Below are 21,692 nucleotides of genomic sequence, written 5' to 3' on the forward strand. Positions count from 1 at the left end.
CCCTAGACGATTTCTGTATGCCATTCTTTTTCAGAGATGAGATTCGCCAACGTGATGAACGGGTGTCACGTGAGAATCCTGAATCCCTAGACGATGAGAGTTGAAACTATAAAAGAAGAAGAACACTCCAAAAAAAAAAGAAAAAAAGAAGAATCCGGCCATCCGATCCAACGCTCCCAGAGTGGACACGTCACCCTTTCCGTCGCGACCTCGACCTCCAAAAATCCCAAAGCCAAAACCCCTTTCCCCGTCCTCCAGCCGCCTCGCCGAACTCTCGCTCTCCTCCGTCGCTCGCCGCCTTTCTGGTTCCTCGTTCTCTCTCCTCCTCCCACCTAACCCCCAATGGAGGCTCTCGCGGGCACCGCCTCCTCCTCCATTCTCCCGGTCCGCCACCAGCCTGCCCGCCTGGCGCCGCAGTCCCTCGCGCTCCGCCCTACCCGCTGCGCTCCTCTCCGTGCCGCGGCCGCCGCCGGCGGCGGCGGCGGCAAGGACGAAGCCCAGGCCGCCGCCGCCGCCAACGGATCACCCGTCCTCAAGGTAACAGCTGCTCCGAGCCTGTGAATGGTTGTCTCCCCTGAGGCCATGAGCCTCTGACACGGATCTCGAAGAAATTAGCTTGTGTTTGGGCTGTTTTGTTAGATGCTGGATAGCTCGGTGTGAATGGAACTGGTTCGTGAGGGTTTATGAGATGACCCGGGGGGAGTTCCTTTTACAAGAAATATTTGTCCTGACGCGAAAAGAGCAGGATATGCAACAAAGTCAATATCTAGTTCGATTTGAAGAATGGAACTGGATCAACCGTGGGTTGTATTGATCACCGGCATAGCCTATATATACATCCAACTCAATGGAGAGATCATAGCTATCCTAGATTACAAGGCGCACTGGCCTTCCAGGAAGACCGGAGCCGTGGGCGTGTGCGCCCGAGTCTAGGGGATCCGCAGAACGCGCCGAGGCGAGGACGTGGAGGCCGCGTCAGTTACGTGATCCGCAGAACGCGCCGTGGCGAGGCGCCGTGGCGAGGACGTCGCGTCGAGTCCGCATGCAGCACGGGAACGTCGCGTAGACAGTTGCGCTTCAACACCCCCCTGCAGTCTCAGCTTGTCGATCCGACGCAGAGACTGGAACGAAAATCCTCGAAGAGTGTCGTCGGCAGACCCTTTGTAAAGATATCCGCAAACTGTCTGGCGCTGGGAATCTGAAGAACACGAAGCTCACCGATCGCCACCTTCTCCCGAACGAAGTGGATGTCGATTTCGATGTGTTTCGTGCGCCGGTGATGTACTGGATTGCGCGACATGTACACGCTGGAGATGTTGTCGCAGTAGGCTATGGTAGCTTGGGTAGCGTTGCAGTAGAGCTCCCGTAGCAGTTGCCGAAGCCATGTGCACTCGGACACAGCGTTCGCCACCCCGCGATACTCCGCCTCCGCGCTCGAGCGGGACACAGTCGTCTGGCGTTTTGAGGACCATGAGACCAACGAGTTGCCGAGGAAGATGGCGAAGCCCGACGTGGAACGTCGCGTGTCCGGACACCCGGCCCAGTCCGCGTCGGTGTACGCGGTGATTGTTGGCGAGGATGACGCCAGGAGCTGGAGGCCGAACGATGAAGTCCCCTTGATGTAGCGAAGGATGCGCTTGAGAAGTGCGGAGTGCAACACGGTGGGAGCATGCATATGCAAGCAAGCTTGCTGCACAGCATACGCAATGTCCGGTCGCGTCAGAGTGAGGTACTGGAGCGCCCCTGCCATGCTGCGGTACCAGGATGCGTCGGTCTTGCTTAGCGGCACACCATCAGAGCTCGAGGCCTTGGAAGAAGTCTCGACCGGCGTCGCGACGGGCTTGCAGTTGGACATCCCCGCCCGATCGAGGACGTCGAGGGCGTAGGAGGACTGAGAGAGCAAGAAGCCCGCGCGATTGCGCTGAACGTCGATGCCGAGGAAGTAGCTCACGGGCCCCATGTCCTTGACGGCGAAGGCGGTCTGCAAGCTACGCACGATGTGCTGAAGGAGGTCCTGTGATGACGCCGACAGGATCATGTCGTCGACGTAGAGGAGAAGGTACGCCATGGCGTTCCCGCGTTTGTAGACGAACAAGGAGCTGTCAGTGCGTGTTTGCCTGAAGCCGATTGACAGCGCATGCTCGACGAAGCGTTGGAACCATGCTCGAGGTGCTTGGCGAAGGCCGTAGAGCGAGCGGGAGAGCAGGCAGACATCGTTAGGGCGCGCGGGATCGGCGAAGCCAGGCGGCTGCTGGCAGTAGACGCGCTCTTGAATGTTGCCGTGAAGGAACGCATTTGATACGTCGAGCTGGTGTGCCGGCCAGTTCTTGGAGGCAATGATGGTGAGGACGGTGCGAATGGTGGCCGGTTTCACAACTGGGGAGAAAGTATCGCCGAAGTCGATCCCCGGTTGTTGACGATCACCACGCACGACCCAACGGGCTTTGCAACGCTCGAACGCGCCGTCGGACCCCGTCTTGATCTTCCAAACCCACTTGCCAGAGAGGACGCGGGCATCAGGAGGACGCGGAACAAGAGTCCACGTTTTGTTGCGTATAAGAGCGTCGAACTCCTGTTGCATGGCGTCGCGCCAGTGCGGGTCACGAAGAGCCGCACGAACCGACTGAGGAACAGCAGATACTGGTGACGTGCCGGTGAGCGCGTACTTGGGATTGGGCTTGAAGATGCCATCGCGCGCGCGTGTCACCATGGTGTGCTGGCGAGGAGGTGGAGGAGCCGACGTGACGGCCGGAGAGCTTGGTGCAGCAGCAGGCGACGACGGCGGCGGTGGCGTGGATGGCTGGTGGCGTGGCGCGACACGGCCCGGCGTGTCGTGAACTGGGAGGAGTGTGTCGTCGTCGGCAGAGGTCGGAGAGGGCGAGGGCGATCGTGGCCGCGTAGGAGAAACACGGAACGGGAAGACGTGTTCCACGAACGTGACGTGCCGAGATGTGTAGACGCGACCGGTGACGACGTCGTAGCAGCGATAGCCGCGGTGATCGCTGGGGTAGCCGAGGAAGACGCAAGCCACCGAGCGGGGACTGAACTTGTGAGTCGACGTAGCTGTGGTGTTGGGGTAGCAGAGACAGCCGAAAACGCGGAGTTCATCATAGCGCGGTGGAACGCCAAGAAGCAGATGGTGCGGCGTGATCTGCCCGGTGGCGCGACAGGGACGCCGGTTGATGAGGTACGTCGCCGTGTTCAGAGCTTCAGCCCAAAAGGAGAGGGGAGCTGCACTATGAAGAAGCAAAGTACGTACACAGTTGTTAATGGTGCGCAAAATCCTCTCGGCCTTGCCGTTTTGCTGGGAAGTGTATGGACAGGAGAGGCGGAACGCCGTGCCCTGAACCGAGAAGAAGGAGCGCAGGGCAACGTTGTCAAATTCAGTGCCGTTGTCAGACTGAAAAGCTACGATGGGAAGCCGGAATTGTGTAGCTACATACGCAAAGAAGGCCCGGATGACGTGGGGAACATCGGACTTTTGTCGAACCGGGTATGTCCAAATATAATGAGTGTAAGCATCAATGAACACAACATAGTATTTGTAACCGGAATGACTGTAAACAGGCGATGTCCACACATCAGAATGCACAAGTTGAAAAGGGAAATATGCAGGAGTGTCTGAATGCTGGAAAGGAAGGCGAGTATGCTTGCCAACGCTACAATGGTGACAAGAATGTGCTGCCGATTTATTACAGTGGAAATCCAAAGTATGAAGGACCTGATGCAAAGTGGTGGTGCCAGGGTGCCCAAGACGGTTGTGCCAAAGCTCGATCGACGCCGAAGAAGACGCAGAGAGAGCTTGGTGGAGAGGCAGCCGTAGAGGGTAGAGATCGCCTGGACTGTCACATCGGAGCGTCACCGTTTGGGTTGGAATATCCTTGATGGAAAAACCGGCAGGATCAAATTCAATTGAAATGTTGTTGTCACGAGTTAGTTGACGAACAGAAACAAGATTTTTAACTAGAGAGGGAGTGACAAGAACGTTATGCAGATGAAGAGGGGTAGAGGAGGTTGGGATAGTGCCGGCAGCCGTATGGGTAACGGGAAGCCGAGCGCCGTTCCCAACAGTAACGAAGGAGTGGAAGGGAGTCAGGGAGGAAGGAGAGATACCGGAACCACTGGACATGTGGGAGGAAGCGCCGGTGTCGAAGTACCAATCAGCGGAGCTGGGTGGCTGAGTGGCGACGCCAGCAGTGTTCAGGGCGGCGTAGAGGGCGCTGTTGTCCCATGCAGACGCCCCATTGTGTGCAGCAGTAGGCGTTGGAGAAGCCGGATGCTGTGCCACCATGGCCTGTTGAGCCGGAGGACGAGGACCCAGAAGCCCGGATCCAGGCGCACGGAATGGCATGGGCCAGGCTTGAACAAGCCCGGTCCACGGGTTGTAGTTGGCCGTCCACGGCACCTGTGGCCGCTGGGGTGCGACGCTCGTGTTGCCGGAGGAGGACGAGCCGGCGCTCGGTGCACGACCGCGGCGCTTGTTCTTGGGCTTGGAGCCGCGGTTGCCACCGGCGTCGGGGTTGGAGGAGCCGGACGCACCTGAAGAAGAGCCGCCAGAGGCGAAGGACCCGCCGTGAGCGGCGGGGGCGGCAGATCCCGTGGAGCCACCGTGGTTGGCGAGGAACGCCTGACCGGCGGCCGTGTTGTCGTCGTGCTGAAGTTGGATCTCCTCGAGGAGGAGGTAGGAACGGGCACTCATGAAGGTGTGAGGCTTGGAGGTGAGCACCGGCTTGACGTAGCGGTACTTGGGGTTCAAACCGCGGAGGAGATTCAACACCTGGCTGGGCTCGGAGACGGGATGACCAACGTCGCGCAGTTTGTCGGAGAGCTTCTTCAGCTTGGTGCAGTAGGCGTCGATGCTGAGATCGCCTTGGACGACGCTGCGGAAGTCAGCCTCAAGGATGACGGCACGGTGCAGCTCGTTGTCGCGGAAGAGACCTTCGATGTCCGACCAGATGGTGAACGCGGAGGCATCGGGCTTGTAGATGAGGTCGAAGACGCCCTGGTTGACGGTTGTGTAGAGCCAGTTGACGATGGAGTAGTCGACCTGACGCCATTCTGCGTCACGATCGGCAAGGGGCGGCGGAGAATGAACGTGGCCGAGGAGACCGAACTTGCCAAGAACAGACTCCAGGAGGCAGCGCCATTGACTGTAGTTGGAGTCAAGGAGATCGAGGAGAACAGGGACGTGGTTGCGGATGTTCACCGTCTGAACCACAGCGAGGGAGGCAGGTTGGGGAACGTCGAGGAGGTCGGAAGCATCAGAGGAGGAGGAGGAGCGCGCCGGCGAGTGTGCCATGGCGCGCGCTGGAGGAAAGCGGAAGCGGGTAAGTAGGATCAGGCGCTAACTGATACCATGAAGAATGGAACTGGATCAACCGTGGGTTGTATTGATCACCGGCATAGCCTATATATACATCCAACTCAATGGAGAGATCATAGCTATCCTAGATTACAAGGCGCACTGGCCTTCCAGGAAGACCGGAGCCGTGGGCGTGTGCGCCCGAGTCTAGGGGATCCGCAGAACGCGCCGAGGCGAGGACGTGGAGGCCGCGTCAGTTACGTGATCCGCAGAACGCGCCGTGGCGAGGCGCCGTGGCGAGGACGTCGCGTCGAGTCCGCATGCAGCACGGGAACGTCGCGTAGACAGTTGCGCTTCAACACGATTTACCTTTTGTTCTGCCATGCATTGCTGACTATAATAGCTGGTGCTTGACAGCTGAAGAGTGATTCAAGTCAAAATGGAGTTATACCGATCGCGTCTGACAAGTCGCATAAGGCTTCATCAACCAATACCAGTACTGACTCGAGTGGATCCAGAGCAGGCTTGTTTAGAACACCAATATCAGGTGGTGTGCAGAGCGCAACTTTTGCGCATGGCTTGCCTCCGCCAGCTTTGGCTGTTCGCAATTTGATGGAACAGGTAGCTGCTGCTAGTAAACCTCTTGAGCTTTCCTGTACGCGGTATGGAGTCTCATGTTTCTCTTTATCGACTTGACTTTTGTGTACCAGGCACGCTTTGCTCACCTGTGCTCTGTCATGTCTGGCATGCATCACCGCCGCACTGGATATCCATTTGGCTCACTTGTCGACTTTGCTAATGATTCAATGGGCCGTGAGTTAGCTCCTTGTTGACTTTTGGATATAATGATACACTCTGTTAGATCCCTGTAGGTAACTTTTTGGTGTATTTTGCAGACCCAATATTTTCGCTGTCACCCTTAGCGATCCATACGAGGAACTTGCTCTCAGATCCAAGATGCACGCTTGTTGTCCAGGTATGAAGTTTCTCAACGTTTCCTATTGGAGCGGTGGAGTATAATTTCCATCTTTGTAACACCATGTGCACCTTCTTCACAGGTGCCTGGATGGAGTGGACTGTCGAATGCACGAGTCACAATATTTGGTGATGTTTACCCTTTGCCAGCTGACCAACAGGTTTCTATTTAACTGACTTCTATCGTTTGATATTGCAATCAGCTAGGTATTACTTTTCCATTGATTACTGGCATTTCTAGTCATATGGTAGTGGTTTCTGACTTCTGAGTCCTGCTGTGAAGGCAACTGGACTGAGATTTTCCAACGTTGAATGCCCCTAAGTGGTAACTCCTTTTGAGTTACTATTATTTGGTCTCTGTAACACTTTCTGATGGACATAAGGGGAGTAGTTGCTTTTTTCATGCTCTTGAGACAGATTGAATTCGGAATGTACGATGTGTCATATTTTGTTCTTCCATTCTTTTTTTAGAACTTTGGTGAACTGACTGATTATTCACAATCATTAGGAATGGGCCCATAAGCAATATGTAGCAAAACATCAGCAGTGGGCATCACAACAGTGGGGAAATTTTTACTATTACAGGATGCAGAACATAAGGTCTGGACTTCTGACTGGTTATGTTATCTATTGTTGCATGTTTTCCTATCCATTTCCCATTTGAGTTCAGCGCTGTAGTTTGTATAACACACATCTTGAGATGTGCTTCCCTGTTCATCAAAAAGTTTTTTTTTTTCATGTCATTGGCCATGTTTAAGTTAGTATTTTTGACAAACTATACTCACTAATTACAGTGATATATACTTCATTGGAGGCTTTGGAACTGTTGCATGGGTAGATGTTAAGGAGTACGAAACTACTCAACCTGACAAGGTAGCAGTTAATGGGGCCGAGCAAAGTTTAAAGGTACCTTGTCTATGGTATTATAATGATCCCTGGAAGTTATCCTGTTCATTGGCTAGCTACATGCCACGCATAGGTTACTACAGTAAAATCTCAAGTGATTCTGATGCATTACTTTTATGTAGGAGTTGAATGCGATTTTCTCTAAACCACTTAGAGAATTCTTCTCATCAGAAGGGGAGGTTGATGACGCTGCTGTTATATCAGTAGATAGCAAAGGCATAGATATACGGGTTCGCCAGGGTGCTCAGGTAAAATATATTCTAAAGTTGCTTACTGCCAACCATGAGGCTGTTGTTTCCCAATTAAAGACATTTCTTTTTTTCTTGAAATTTTTAAAATTTGTTCTTCTGTGCAGTTCAATATTCAGAGGCTGGCATTTGATGTACCTGACAAGGTTCTGACTCTAGAGGAAGCCAAGAGAGCACTCCACAATATAATCAAGACGAACAGCAAATAGAGTGAAGAAGGTTTCACTCATTTTTTAAATGCTGTCAGGTTTCATTGCAAACGGATAAGGACTGGGAATTATGTAATGTAGCAAGAAGCAGGCATTGGTGAAGAGTGAAAACGGTGGCTGTGTTGCTAATAATGAGATGATAATCTCTCTCCACATGTGGCAAAGTTTGTATGTGTGCCCGTGTTGCTATATCAATAATGATGATTATTCAGTTGCTGCTCAGTAAATTGGACAATCTTGTTGTTGGCGTAGAGGAAATAATCGATTTCTGGCTTTCTGGCTGGTTATCAGTATAGATTTTTTAACCTTAAGAAAAGATGTTTGATGTTATCATTATGCTCTTTTGTTCTGATGCCTAGTGAATTCGGCAATAATTTTCAATTTCCGTATGTCTAATTTTTTGGCAAGTTTGCAGTACTGTTGCATGTGTACTTTCTGAAATGGACCCAGCTCGCAATAATGCAAACTGTGGGCATCTTTGAACAGGACGGTAGCATCATCAAAGCACACTGTCCGTGAGCTCTGTATGCAACAAGTTCGTTCACCGGTGACGCTGTCTCTTCTCCGTGGGAACGATAGTGTTGCCATGTTGGTGCTGCCCACCTGCAATGACCCATGGAACCGCTGCATTTGGAAACTTGCCTTGTACGAGTGCTACCAGATCGCCGTGTCTGCCGTACCGCATGTCCAGAATGTGCACCGTTTGCCTGTTTGGGGTGATTGAATGTGCTTGCTAATGCCACAAACGGCTCATGAGTCGTAGTCCGCCAAAAAGTCGGCTGAGGTTTTGCTGTTTGGAATGCACGAATATTTTAGATTTAGATAATAACATTTGTAAAATGACCATGAATTTTTGCAGCAACAATAACAATTTTTTGAAACTTGCAAGAATGTCATGAAATTCACATGTTCCAAACGAATCAAGTTGAAATGGGACTTTTTAGGTCCAGAATCATCTACCTTTGCAAAGCCTTTTACTCCCACATAGCTGGTCGTAAATACACTTTAAAGTTTATAAACACTTCAGAGTGAGATGAAGATAAAGGCATCAAATTTCCATACTTTATGCGAAAGATCTTCATGCCGTCCATGTTTTCTCTCAAACAAAACCATGAAGGACACAAGAATCAAGTAGAGTGAGACCAAGTCGCATCCCTCTGCCAACTGGGACCCAGTACACGAACGGGCCCACTGGCAGCGGCAGGCCTCACAGGACAAGTCAATCCGGACCCACGCGCGGACACGTCAGGGGAACATTTCACTACGCGTCCCCAGATCCCCCACCCACCACCCTCTCTTCCGGGCTCTTCGTTTCCGCTTCCGGTTGGGTTCCCCCCTTCCCCTTCCCGAGCCGACCAGACCGGGAGGCCCTCCAGATCGAGGCAGGCGAGGCTGCCCTAGCTAGGATCCCGCCTTCGCGCGGCCATGGCCGAGGACGCGGACGCGTCCCCTCCTCCCCCCACCGGCGGCGACCGCAAGCGCCGCCACGCCTCGCCCGTGCTCCCGCCGCCGCCCCCCGGGCCGCCGCCGCCGGGGCCGCACAAGAGGCATCGGAGGGAGGAGGGCGGTGGCGGCGGGTTCGACCGGCGCCGGCTCGGGCCAGTCGGCGGAGGAGGGCACGAGCAGGACGACAGGAGGTGAGTGGGCGGATTCGGGAGTTTTAGCTGGTAGCTGAGAACGAGCAGATCGGAGCTTGCTAGGTGCTCTGCTTGTTGCGGTCGCTCGTTGTTGGTCGGTTCTTATTTGCAATCGCTGTTTGAGCTTGGTTTAGCTGTGCTGATTAGAGGTTGCGGCTTCGCAGTTTGGGATGTGAAAGTTCCATCACATTAGGGATTCTTAGTGCCTCTGTTTAGCTCCTGTGTCCCTTTAACACTATCAGTGACCTGAGCTTCCTGCAGTGATTGCTTTCTGTTGAAGTGAATGTGCTATCGATAATTTGTATATTCAAAGTCTTATGATGCCCCCCTTCCCTTTTTTTTTTACGTGAAGTAGCATATTTGTTGATGCGTGGCAACTGTAATAGCTTTTCACAACCTTATCTGCATGGGTTTGTTTTCCCCATTTGAGAACTCTAGGTGGTCTGTAGATATAAGCAAAAAGGAAGTAAAATATTTGACGTTTTTGTTGTCTGATGGTCTCTCTCAACCCCCCCCCCCCCCCCCCCCCCCCCCCCCGCACATTGATTTGAGAACTGTGGCAGTTTTTGTAGTTGTTGAGATTTCTCTCCTAGGTATGGAAATGATCATGGTGGCATAGGAAGAGAGTGGGCGGATGGGGAGTTTAGCTTGATAGTTTGACATGAGCAGATCAGAGCTTTCTAGGTGCATTGCATGTCGTTGTCACTTGGAATCGGTTGGTGTGCACTGGTATTGCAGTTTTTGTTTGGTTCAGCTATGCTGATTGGACGCAGCGGCACGATACTGTGACATGAGGTTTCCGTGCGTGCTATTTGTTGTAACAGTGGTGTTAGAATTAGAGTAAAGTAAGAGAAAATGACCGTTACAGTTTTACGAATTCTAGGCTATTTGGCTAAGGCCCTTGCTTCATTACATTAGGAGACTGTTATATGGTTTCTATACTGAATGGCTACAGTTCCATCAATTGCTGAAGCTTCCTGCAATGACAATGCTTTCTAGTCAACTGAATGTGCTATTAATAATAATTCTGTATTCAAATGCTTATGGTGCTCCTTTTTTTCATGTGAAACAACTATATTTCTTGATTTTTGCAACAGTTGTAGATTTTCGGTAGCTCTTTACAGTTTTCTCTGCCCAGGTTGTTCCCATTTGGGTATGTGCAGAAAGGAAGGAAATCATGTGACGACTTTTTTTTTAAAAAAAAATCTTAGTCTCAATATTTTGTATTGCACATTGATTTGAGTTTTGCGGCTATTTTTGAAGTTGCTGCCTTTTGTCTCCTAGGTATGGAAACGGTCATGGTGGCGTAGGAGGAAGAGGTGGTGATGGTCGATATGCGAATCGTGCACCAGGTATGAATTAATGAGCTGGGTTTACCATTATCAGCTAGCTGTCATAGTTAATACAGATACTAAGTTGTAAGCTCGACAGGAGATTGAAAAAGTAGCATTGATCTAGTTCATTGTACCTGTAATTGATATGATTTCTCGTGATCTTCGCCAAGCCTGTCAAGCATACAACACAATATATACACTTTGGGCTGGATCATAACTCATACCATATGTTTGTTTCGAAGAAAATCCTGAAATGTATGTGGTATTAGAAACACAATTTGGCATTGATTAAAGCATATGTGCTACTAAGTATCTTGTTAGTTCAAGCTACTTAGTATGTACGGACAGAATTTCTTGGTTGTGATGTTCCTTTGATTGTAATCTTATTTGTATAGATTGGTCTGGTTCTGGACGTGGTGGGTGGAATGAAGGCCCTGGGAACGGTCGTAGGTACATATATTAATCTGGACTGGCTTCATGTACTTCTATTATTTCCTTTCTTTGCTGAGAAAATATACCCTCTGAGGAGCAACTCCTGTCAGGATTGTGCATGGTTTGCAGCTGCATAATATTATCTTCTGAGTAAAATGCATGGATGGGCCTTAAACCTGTCATACTATGCCATCTAGGTCCATGAAATCGGAAAGTACATTTTTACCCCCCACCTCCCACAATCTTGTGAAGTGATGAACTATAGCTCCATACCCCTCTGCATAGGCACATCTACCATCTTCTTGCTTGTGGCATGCACTTGTTCCCTACGCCCCTACGGTGCGGAAAAGTATGAAGGAAAGCAATTCCAAATACGCCGAATCGCTCCATCAGCCTCTGTGAGGAGCACCCGTGCCACAGAGCTTGTTCCCTAGGTCCAGCCCCACGAGCCTCTACGTGGCCATTTGCCGCGTGTTGCCACATTTGATTCACGCCGGGCAGCAATGGACAGATCTGATCTTTGGCCCTTGCACCCATGCTGGCTGATTCCATGGCTGCTGCCACCACTGGGTGGCTAGAGATGGGAGAGCGAAAAGGAAAGGAGTGAAAGAATGAGTGGCCTCCCACTTTGCCACAACGTGAGGGAGTAGAGGAGGAATGCATGCCAGGTCGGTGCCACACAAGCAAGAAAATGCTGAGAAGCCTACATGGAAGGTATGGAGCTCGGTGCATCACTTGACACAACTAGAGGAGCAAAAATGCATTTTGGGAATCTTGGAGCTAGAGTTCACAGTATGACAAGTTTAAGTGCTACCCATGTATTTTATATCTTTTCCTCAAACACACAGTAATAGAAGGAATGTAAGTTTCTAGTATAAGGGTGAGAACAGCTGCTACAAAAAAAGGAAAGGAGAAGAGAAGAACAAAAACACACACTAATAAGGAAAGCATGCCAGAACACAAACACACAACAGAAAAGGGAAAAAAATCAACAGCAGGATCAGAGCATTAGCTTTGATAATCCCTTAGTACCTACTGTGCACCAAGGAGTATGCTTTGCACATTGCTGCTTCAACATCTGATGTTGCACCCCCCAAAAACACATATATTCCTGTGCTCCCAGATAGTAAAAGCTTCCAGAATGACGGAGCTGAGTTCAGATAGTAAAAGCTTCAACATCTGATGTTTCTACAGGGAAGGTCTGATGTCATACAAGCAGTTCATTCAGGAACTCGAGGATGATGTTTCACCAGTTGAAGCTCAAAGCAGGTGCGTTGTGCTAGACTTCCTCCTTTTTTTAGTGCAAATTTCTGGCAGGCATATATTTCAACTAAAACCAGACTTTGTCCCTTTTCATCTAAAGAATCATTTCTGCTATGTGTGTGGTACACTTTATGTATGCTGTGTGCGTTACACTTTCTGTATTTTTGATGTGGAAACAGTTTGACATTTTAGTTCATTATATTTATAGATACGAGGAGTACAAGTCGGAGTACATCACAACTCAGAAGAAAGCATACTTTGACCTCCATAAGGATGAGGATTGGTAACGGTTCTTTATATGAAAACATTGTGATTTACTATCTTATTCTCTTTAATATCTTATTAATTTTGCTCCTGTTCTTTTAGGTTAAGAAACAAGTACCATCCTACAAACCTTGAAGTTGTCATAGAAAGGTTTGCTACTTTCTTAGTCTATTTCAGCCATACTCTAGTCTCCCTTGTGCTAATGTTCTGCATTTTTTGCAATATTGTTTCTTTAATGTTCTTGCCCATCTGAGCTGTAATTATCTTTTATTACAAAACAGAAGGAATGAACTGGCAAGAACTACTGCAAATGAATTCTTCCAAGATTTGCAGAGTGGAAGTCTGGACACGTGAGGCACTCTCTCCCTCTCTCTCACACACATTTTTTTTTGTAATTTGCAGTACACATGACTTACCTAGTGCGCACGCGCACACACACACACATCAAGAGTTTGTATTAATCGTTATTCGTTTTTGCTACTGTGCAGTGGCCCAGGGTTAACAGGTTCGGCATCTAGCAAATCGGGGAATAATAGTAATAAAAATCTTGTGGACTCGTCAGATGGTAAAAAAGGGAAACATGGAACTGGCCCTGAGGATTTATACTATTCTGCTCCGAAGGCTCACCCAGTTAGTTCGGAGGCTCGGCGAATCCGAATTGACATTGAGCAAGCTCAAACTCTCATTTGTAAACTTGATTCTGAGAAGGGTATTGAGAACAATGTTCTCTCAAGTAGTGACCATGACAAGCCAGACAGGGATAAGTCACATGGTTCAATGGGGCCAATTGTTATAATACGGGGATCATCTACTGTGAAGGGTCTTGAAGGTGCTGAGTTGCTGGACACTCTTGTTACTTATTTATGGCGTATTCATGGTGTGGATTATTATGGTATGTCTGAGACAAACGAACCTAAAGGCCTTAGGCATGTGAAAGCTGATGCGAGGACATATAATGGGGCTAGCTCAAATGCAACTGAATGGGAGAATAAACTTGATTCATTCTGGCAAGACAGGATTCAAGGTCAGGATCCATTAGAAATACTGAAAGCAAAGGAGAAGATTGATGCAGCTGCTACTGAAGTATTGGATCCATATGTGAGGAAAATAAGGGATGAGAAGTATGGGTGGAAGTATGGGTGTGGAGCCAAGGGTTGCACTAAGCTTTTCCATGCTGCTGAGTTTGTCCAGAAGCATCTTAAACTCAAGCATGCTGATGTGGTAGTTGAGCTAACTTCAAAAGTGAGAGAGGATATTTACTTTGAGAACTATATGAAGTATGTTTCTGCACTCTCATCCTTTTGATTAACCTAGTTTTTAAAATTGCAAGATGATTATGAGGCATTTATTTTGAATGCAGTGATCCAAAGGCGCCTGGTGGAACACCTATCATGCAGCAACCTGCTCCGGTAAGCCTCATCACAAAGTTTTTACTCACTTACAAATTGGTGGCTTTCTTGTGTAATTCTTTGTATTGATCCATGTTCAGAGGGGGAAAGGCAGGCAAAGGCCACCAATAGAGAGTCGGCTGAGAGATGAGCGTGGGAATCGTAGGTTTGACGCAAATGTTGATTCACCACCACATGATGGGTCTGGTGAAAACCCTGATGATGCTATTTATGATTCATTTGGTGATCCAATTATGCATGGTGCCTTCCCTCCAGATATTCCTGCTCCCCCAATTCTAATGCCCGTGCCTGGTGCTGGGTAAGTCTGCAACTTCAGCTTGCTTGTTTTGAAATTTGACTGGTTTACTCATTGCCAGTTCATCTCCATTGCAGTCCCCTAGGACCATTTATTCCTGCACCCCCGGAAGTTGCCATGCATATGTTTAGGGATCAGGGTGGGCCACCACCTTTTGAGCCAGCTGGAGGTCCACATCCTAGGAAAGCAGGAAGGGGTGGTGGCCCCCCGATGCGTGGTCCATCCCCGATGTTCAGTGCTCCGCCACCTCCTCATATGCATGATCCTCGAAGAATACGAAGGTTAGTACTTTGTTTCTCAAATTTGTTGCAGTTTGCACTCGTGTTCCCTGAAGTCATCACTATTCAGTGTAAACAATTCATTTCCAAGTTCCAACATTCTGAATTGCGTTCAACAGCAACTGAAGATCCTGAACAGTAGGGAAAAAAGAATTTCTTGATTATTTGTTGCCAACTTTTCTTTGACATTATTATCCCTTTCCAGATATTATGATATGTATGCTTGTCTAGGAGATGTCTTTCCAGATATTGTTCTTCCCTTGTGCATGCTAACAATGCTAACATTTCTGAAATATCTATTGATGATACTACCATTAGATATTTCAGAAATGTTTTTCCCATGCACTTTCTATTCAGCTTTTTGGTAAACCTTTTCACCAGTTTTCATCTTACCCTGATTGCAGCTACCAAGACCTTGATGCTCCTGAAGACGAAGTGACTGTCATGGACTACCGAAGCTTGTAGGACTTATCTGCTCCATGTGCCTTTTGATACTTGTAGGTAACATTACAGTGGGGAACACCTCGCCATCTAGAATTACTGTGGAGGAACCCCAGTAGGCATTTGTGTCCTGACTCCCGAGGCGTCTCTTCTCAGTGTCTGTAAAATGGAACACGGGAAGTACATTTGTGCATTCGCGTTCGCCGTGAAACAAGGAACCACCACATCACTCAAGTGCTACCTGTAACTTTGTACAATGTGAAAGATTTTCATTTCGTCAAAAAAGAAAGATTTTCATTTTATGTTCTCTTAGGTACAGGTATGTTTACCGTTGATATCCCTGCCAGCCCTCAGGTACCAAGCCATGTATGTACATGGTCTGTTGGTCACTCTGTATGCCCTGTATGTACGCCATAGTACTCACCTGCACATGGAAATGGGCAAATGGCAAGTGGCCTGTGGTTGCAGCTTATCAGTGCCTGAAGCTGTTTCCAGAATTCTTTTCTCTGTGATCTGCCGGAGCTGGCAAGCATGTTGGTCTTAGCTAGTGGGCAGATACTGATGCTGGTGCTGGTCCAGCTCGTGGATGGAAGCTGTTCGGAAAGCCTAGTCCCCTGCTGGACCCCGAGATCCCGTCCAGTCTGTTTGCATCTGCTGACCGGATCTGGAAACCATGTGGAACTAATGCACTGCTGACTAACTCAGCAGTGTTGACTGTGATCTCATGGGGGCTGGGGCCATGGGCAAAATCCTGGGATCTAAACTAACCACGCAGCAGTGGCGGATCCAGAAATAATTAAAGGATGCTGATTTCTTCTTTCTCTTTTTTTTCTCCTCCTTTCTTCTAAAAAAATCAAGGGGGACTCCATGATTTTTTGTGCTGTCTCCGCCCCTGCACGCAGCTGAGTGTTGTGTGTGAATGTGATTCGGTGAACGGACGGGAGGCGCGGCACGCTTGCCGGCGGCTAGCGGCGGCGGTCGCTGTCGGCGACCCGCCGCGTCGCCGGAGCTCTCGCTCTCCTGCCCGGCGCGCAAGCAAGCGGTGAGGTGGACCGGCCCGAAAGGGAGGCGAGAGAGATATGGTAGCGGGGAGCTGTGGGACTACAGTGGGAGCACGTGTGAGCTGAGCCCGGGTTCGCGGCGAAGTGGGAGGCACGCAACGTGGACTGACTACTGCAGCGGGATACTATCCTGGGCGGATTCAAACTGGATCGATGCGATGCGATGCGATGCGATGCTGCGCCGTCAGCATTCCTTGTGTCGCCGCGCCTGGGCAACCGTAGATGTGTGGTTGCTGCCGGTTTCTTGCCTTCTTTTTTTTCCCGGGTGGTTTCTTGCCTTCTTGGTGATGGTGATGGCCTCATGATACGTACAGGTTATGTTTTTTTAAAATAAAAAGTCGTAACACATTACAAGGCTTGGTAAATGACTTTAAAATTTAACTTAGATAATTTAAGGATCTCGGACTCTAATCTTATACAATTTTAAGTTTAAAATATATAAAAATCAATTTGGATTGTGAAGAAATCACTAGGGGCATAATTTGTTACCACACTAGTGGTACATTACTAGCTCCGTCCATGATGTTGATTAACACTATTGGCTGTGTTTAGTTCCAAAATTTCTCTCTCCAAATTTCACTATTCACCTATCACATCAAATCTTTTGTTTTATGCATGGAGCATTAAATATAAGTAAATAAAAAAACTAATTGCATAGTTTTGACGTACACGACGAGACGAATCTTTTGAGCCTAGTTAGGTCATGGTAGGACAATAATTAGCATAAACAAACGAAAATTGCTACAGTGTGCTACAGTGTCCGATATGACTCTTTTTACCACCATTTTACGGATCTAAACACAGCCATTCTAAAACGGCACGGTCTTAGTTCAATGATGATAACATTTTTTCTGGTGCTACTTGGGCTGTGTTTAGATCCGTAAAATAGTGGTAAAAGGGTCACATCGGACACTGTGGCACACTGTAGCACTTTTCGTTTGTTTGTGGTAATTGTCGTCCTACCATGACCTAACTAGGCTCAAAAGATTCGTCTCGTCGTATATATCAAAACTATGCAATTAGTTTTTTTATTTATCTACATTTAAAGCTCCATGCATGAGGTAAAAGATTTGATGTGATAAGTAAATAGTGATGTTTGGAGAGAGAAATTTCAGAAGTGAACACAACCTCGGTGAAGAAGCTGGTGTTGATATGAACTTTACTGTACCTAGTCTGTGCGCTTGACGGCAGGTGGGTGTGACTTAATTGTGTTCACACGAGTTCACTCTGACTCTGATAGTCCGATGGTCTCCCAAGAGTACGAATTCAGGTCTGGAATAATGCCACTAAGGCCCTGTTTAGTTTTTTACATATAAACGCAAAAAAACCGTAAATGCATTAAAGTGAAAAAGAATCTTGTTAATTTGAAGTACTAAATAAAGTCTATTTATAAAATTTTTTGCATGGTTGGGCTGTAAATCGCGAGACGAATCTAATGAGTCTACTTAATCCATGATTTGCAACAGTGATGCTACAGTAACTATCCGCTAATTATTGATTAAACATGGATTAATTAGTATCATTAGATTCGTCTCGCGATTTACAACCCATCTATACAATTTTTTGCAAATAGACTTTATTTAATACTTCAAATGACCCAGATTCCTTTGCAAAAATTTTTTACAAAATGAACTAAACAGACCCTAAGTATTTAGGCCAATCTAAAAACGCGTAGACCAATTGTTAAGTTTCCAAGAAACCCTTTGCACGTTGGCATGTCGACTTCACTAATGAATGTGAAGCGTGACATGTTACCCGCCAAACACAGTCCACTTACCTCACAACAAAAGGACTACCTTGATGTTGCTCAATACCGTAGCAAAAAGAGGATAATATCAGGTTAAAAATACTTTCAACACACGAGGAGAGGAACACTATATTTACCACACGACGATCCCACGTCAGATTCCCATTGCCCCCGTGTATACAAAACTCTACGAGGCGCCGACCAAAATTCCCCCTACTGACACTCTGACAGTAAAATCCACAACTTACAGCCCGTTCGGATGGCCTTATTTTGGCTGGCTGGATGAATAGGATGGCTGGATGAACAGTCACTGCTGGTTTTGGCTGGTTCGGCTGGAAATGGCTGGTTCGGCTGGTTTTTGGCGCCAAAGCCCACTGGACATTCAAATTCAAATTTTTGTGCCAATGCAACACATTACATGAACAAAATGGTACCATTCGTGCATATCCAATTACATTTTTGGCGCCAAAGACCTGACAGTGACATTCAAATAACAGTTATTTACACATAACATTCGGACCAACAAACTACTAATTCGACCATTCAACATTAACAATTAACTGATCAACATTAAGAATTAAAAAAATCCTCAATCAACATCAGTTTCATACATGGCGCCAAACCACAAGTCCGTTCTGGTTGTTCACATAATAATACCACATTCAGAGTCCAGTCACCAGCAACAAATCATAAATCATGCCGGCCACACAGCAGCAGAAACTAACTCCCTCAATTCTGAGGTATTAGTTGCAGTATTCATCGCCACCCACTCCGACGGATCGTAAGTTGAACCATCTCCATATTGACGCAGCCACAGATAATTCTCCATTGCAAAGCATGATATGATAATCCATGCTTGTTTTTCCCTCCTGAAGAATGGAACCCCTTCCAGGATATGCCACCGCTCTTTCAAATGCCCAAACCTCCTTTCAATGATATTGCGCAGCTTGGAGTGAATGTAGTTAAATTTCTCGTGACGATCTAATGTGCGAACATCAACACCCCTAAAATGTGACCTATGGTACCTAGTATCCCGGAAAGGAGTCATGTACCCTTGCTGCTCCATATAACCCGAGTCCGCCAGGTAGTACCGGCCTACAAAAATTGTACAATTTGAAGTCTTCTCACTATGGTCACTTGTTGCAACAAACTGGGTACACTACTGTTGCAACATAAGCTTGAAAAATAAGCACAAACCTGGTGGTGGATGCGGGAATCTTTGATCCGCCTGACAATCTTGGAGAACCGCCATATCATGACATGCACCCGCCTTCCCGGCTCCCACATAGGTGAATCGGCCATGCATGTCCACTATGGCGCAAACATTAATCGAAACTTCTCCGTCCCTATTAATGAAGTCAACTCTGGCTTCTTGATTCACTTCCACCGGTATGTGAGTGCCATCTATAGCACCTATGCATCCATCAAACCATGGTGCATATTCCGCAAGTTCGCTGCTCACTTGTGTATAGTGCCTATCGGCTGGAACTAGTACAGTCTGTGCCCACCTAAACATAATCTCTGCCAGCTTAGAAGTCTTCCTACTAATTGTATCTAAAGACCTTTCGAATCTATCCCTGCATTCTCTAACACCAGCCCCGTGTGCACAAGTCCAGATATATAAACCTAAAGCTTCCATGGAACCACAATCTTTTGTACTTTTCAGCCCATATGAAAGTAAGCGGTCATGCAAGTTCAGAAAAGCATCACGAGACATACGTAAATTATCTATGCATTTAGTAGGGTCATCAAGACTCAATTTCATCCATTGAGCTCCAGTCAGCTTGGTTATGGGACAAGGAGGATTTACCAAAGGTGGCTGCATCCTGAGGATTGCTTTAATCCTTCTCAACACCTCAGCTGCTGCAGCCAAGTTCTTAACGTCGTGGCTGTCGGTAGAAGACCCACTAGGCGACGATTGCTCGCTGCTGTCCATCTGCAACTCAAAATGGCAAGAAAACAGTTAACAACATAGTGAAGGAATAATTTATAACAACATTGTGAAGGAATAATTTATAACACATAGCCAGGTAGTGCAGCTCACATAGTCTGTTCAGCACACAAACATTGATTATGAACCAAAGTTTATAACACAACACAAACATTGAGCAGCAACCAAAGTTCATAAAACGGTCTGTAGTACAACAACCATGACTGGAAGTACGCAACACTGGAATTACGAAAACAGATACACACGACGGCCACGCAACAGCATTGTTTGTTTGGATCACTTGGACTTCATGCTCATCATGTCCAAAGTAACCTTGACATAGTTGTACCGCCCTTCTTTGGTCACCAAACCCAGGAAAGCCCTACGATGCAGCCTGTGGGTGCAAAGACTCAAGGCCTGGGCAAAAAATATATCGCTCTCGTTGTACCCATCCTCTTTCAAAATCTGATTGACTTGGGCTATCTCCTCGGCTTCAGTGATATGACGGGACTTGCGCTCCTTCGCGTCCTTGATGATATTGTCGAGGTCTTCAAGGCAGTCATCAAGGGAGGGCGTCTGGCTACTCTTCTTTTTAATTGGGCTGCAAACTGAATGCTCCCTGGTGGATCGTTTGGAGCACTGACCATCACTTCGGGATCTTACAGGCTCATTGGACAAATCCTGAGGAGTCCGAGGGCTGTCACCACTAGAGGTTTGGTCCATACCATGTCCACCAGCTGAATACAACTCGCCCCTATCACGGGGGGTGTGTCCGAAAAGCGAGAACAATTGTTCACAGAATGGCGGACGTTTGTACTTATCACCAGCTGGTTCATAACTTTCCTGCACGTGCGGCATGGTTCGACATGTTAGTAAGCAGTTAATGGAAACAGGCTCATATTATCGTGGATTGAAGGATAAGGTCCAAGCTAGTACCCCATGGACAGCCGCATACCAAACGGGGTCAACTGCCACCTCACCGGTCTCCGGGTCACGGCCTAGGCCAGTGTGTTTGCACCCGTCGCGCCAGTTGAAGTACAATCTTTTGAGTTCGTTGAACTTGTTTTGGATCTGTTTCTTGCTGTATCCCAATTTAGTGGAATTGTTGAAGGAACGATAAATATTAGTCCAGCCGATGGAGGTAGGGCCTTTCTCTCCCCAATGGCATAGTTGTTTCTGCTTAGCCACAAGGTCAAGCATCAGGGACAACTTACGGTCATCCCAGTTAGCACGATCACGAGACATCTGTACCAAGGTTTGCCATTTGTTTGTTTTATCTACATGGATCTTATGGAAATGAATGTAAGCAGACGACATATGTACGTAATGGACGTGACACTTGCCTGCTCAGTAGGCTTCGCGCGTCTTGAATGGAGGTTGTACTGCCTGGCTGGAGTGGGGGAGCACGAGGAAGTAGATGACGCTGCCAGTATGGTCAACGTTGGCCAGGCGCTGCCTAAACTCGAAGTAGATCAAATCTGAAAGGAACAAAGGTCATCTGAGATGAACAGTCAGCAAAAAAAGGGTAGCATAACTTCAAAATACTTGCAGTGTCAGTAGCTACAAAATAGAAACTAGCCTGAGACAGAAAGAACCGCTAAACTTTTTTAAGCATATGAACATGTCGTATTCATAGTTTTGTGTGATATTTTTTTAAACAGAACAATATCTCCCAGGGAAATCAAGAAACAGAAAGAGCAGGTATACAGACTAGACAATGCAAAAACATGTCAGCCAAAGCATTCCATGGTGTTCATGCATCTAATTCATGAAACTATTGCTTGCTTGCTTGCAACAGCAACTAAATCTTGATAGGATAAACGACATTGCTAACCTGCTGTTTCACTTTCTTGAAATCCAGCAAACGCAAATGCTCAAGTTTCAACAGTAGGTCACACAACTCGCTGGATACCCTAACTCCCACGGTCCCACCACCCTCTCTCAAGTCATAGCATCTGGCT

At 47.8% G+C, this 21,692-nt stretch overlaps 3 protein-coding genes across 5 annotated transcripts; 2 read left to right on the plus strand and 1 right to left on the minus strand.

Moving 5' to 3' along the window:
- Positions 1 to 233: 233 nt before the first annotated feature.
- On the plus strand, positions 234 to 7,990 carry LOC120712898. Of its 2 annotated transcripts, XM_039998824.1 has the most exons (10): positions 234 to 456; positions 508 to 537; positions 5,720 to 5,923; positions 6,013 to 6,115; positions 6,199 to 6,278; positions 6,361 to 6,438; positions 6,786 to 6,877; positions 7,072 to 7,183; positions 7,306 to 7,431; positions 7,539 to 7,990. In XM_039998824.1, exons 1-10 carry the CDS (start codon positions 343 to 345, stop codon positions 7,638 to 7,640), a joined length of 1,041 nt encoding a protein of 346 aa, XP_039854758.1. In that variant the 5' UTR covers positions 234 to 342; the 3' UTR covers positions 7,641 to 7,990. The 2 variants fall into 2 exon arrangements, with proteins under 2 accessions (XP_039854758.1, XP_039854757.1); XM_039998823.1 differs by having other exon boundaries at positions 234 to 537.
- An 894-nt stretch (positions 7,991 to 8,884) lies between these two features.
- LOC120712902 (serrate RNA effector molecule-like) lies at positions 8,885 to 15,295 on the plus strand. The gene is made up of 12 exons (XM_039998829.1): positions 8,885 to 9,277; positions 10,562 to 10,629; positions 11,007 to 11,061; positions 12,238 to 12,312; positions 12,515 to 12,589; positions 12,673 to 12,720; positions 12,852 to 12,920; positions 13,059 to 13,847; positions 13,931 to 13,979; positions 14,060 to 14,277; positions 14,352 to 14,555; positions 14,957 to 15,295. Exons 1-12 carry the CDS (start codon positions 9,066 to 9,068, stop codon positions 15,015 to 15,017), a joined length of 1,923 nt encoding a protein of 640 aa, XP_039854763.1. The 5' UTR covers positions 8,885 to 9,065; the 3' UTR covers positions 15,018 to 15,295.
- Positions 15,296 to 18,318: 3,023 nt separating this feature from the next.
- On the minus strand, positions 18,319 to 20,985 carry LOC120712903 (putative nuclease HARBI1). Of its 2 annotated transcripts, none has more exons than XM_039998832.1 (3): positions 20,668 to 20,985; positions 18,999 to 20,574; positions 18,319 to 18,896 (listed from the first exon to the last, which is right to left on the minus strand). In XM_039998832.1, the coding sequence occupies exons 1-2, from the start codon at positions 20,974 to 20,976 to the stop codon at positions 20,029 to 20,031; spliced, it is 855 nt and encodes a 284-aa protein (XP_039854766.1). In that variant the 5' UTR covers positions 20,977 to 20,985; the 3' UTR covers positions 18,319 to 18,896; positions 18,999 to 20,028. The 2 variants fall into 2 exon arrangements, with proteins under 2 accessions (XP_039854766.1, XP_039854765.1); XM_039998831.1 differs by having other exon boundaries at positions 20,668 to 20,829.
- Between the last annotated feature and the right edge of the window lie 707 nt (positions 20,986 to 21,692).

The sequence above is a fragment of the Panicum virgatum genome, chromosome 6K (genome assembly GCF_016808335.1).
Source record: "Panicum virgatum strain AP13 chromosome 6K, P.virgatum_v5, whole genome shotgun sequence".
Taxonomy (NCBI): domain Eukaryota; kingdom Viridiplantae; phylum Streptophyta; class Magnoliopsida; order Poales; family Poaceae; genus Panicum; species Panicum virgatum.

Excerpts from the sequence above, each read along its gene's own strand:
- LOC120712903 (XM_039998831.1), bottom strand. The coding sequence starts at position 19,737 with ATGGACAGCAGCGAGCAATCGTCGCCTAGTGGGTCTTCTACCGACAGC. Across the intron at positions 18,897-18,998 it reads ATTCCCGCATCCACCACCAG|GCCGGTACTACCTGGCGGAC; the intron begins GTTTGTGCTTAT and ends CAATTTTTGTAG.
- LOC120712898 (XM_039998823.1), top strand. The coding sequence starts at position 343 with ATGGAGGCTCTCGCGGGCACCGCCTCCTCCTCCATTCTCCCGGTCCGC. Across the intron at positions 538-5,719 it reads ACGGATCACCCGTCCTCAAG|CTGAAGAGTGATTCAAGTCA; the intron begins GTAACAGCTGCT and ends GGTGCTTGACAG. Across the intron at positions 7,432-7,538 it reads GGGTTCGCCAGGGTGCTCAG|TTCAATATTCAGAGGCTGGC; the intron begins GTAAAATATATT and ends TCTTCTGTGCAG.
- LOC120712902 (XM_039998829.1), top strand. The coding sequence starts at position 9,066 with ATGGCCGAGGACGCGGACGCGTCCCCTCCTCCCCCCACCGGCGGCGAC. Across the intron at positions 12,721-12,851 it reads CTTGAAGTTGTCATAGAAAG|AAGGAATGAACTGGCAAGAA; the intron begins GTTTGCTACTTT and ends ATTACAAAACAG. Across the intron at positions 14,556-14,956 it reads GATCCTCGAAGAATACGAAG|CTACCAAGACCTTGATGCTC; the intron begins GTTAGTACTTTG and ends CCCTGATTGCAG.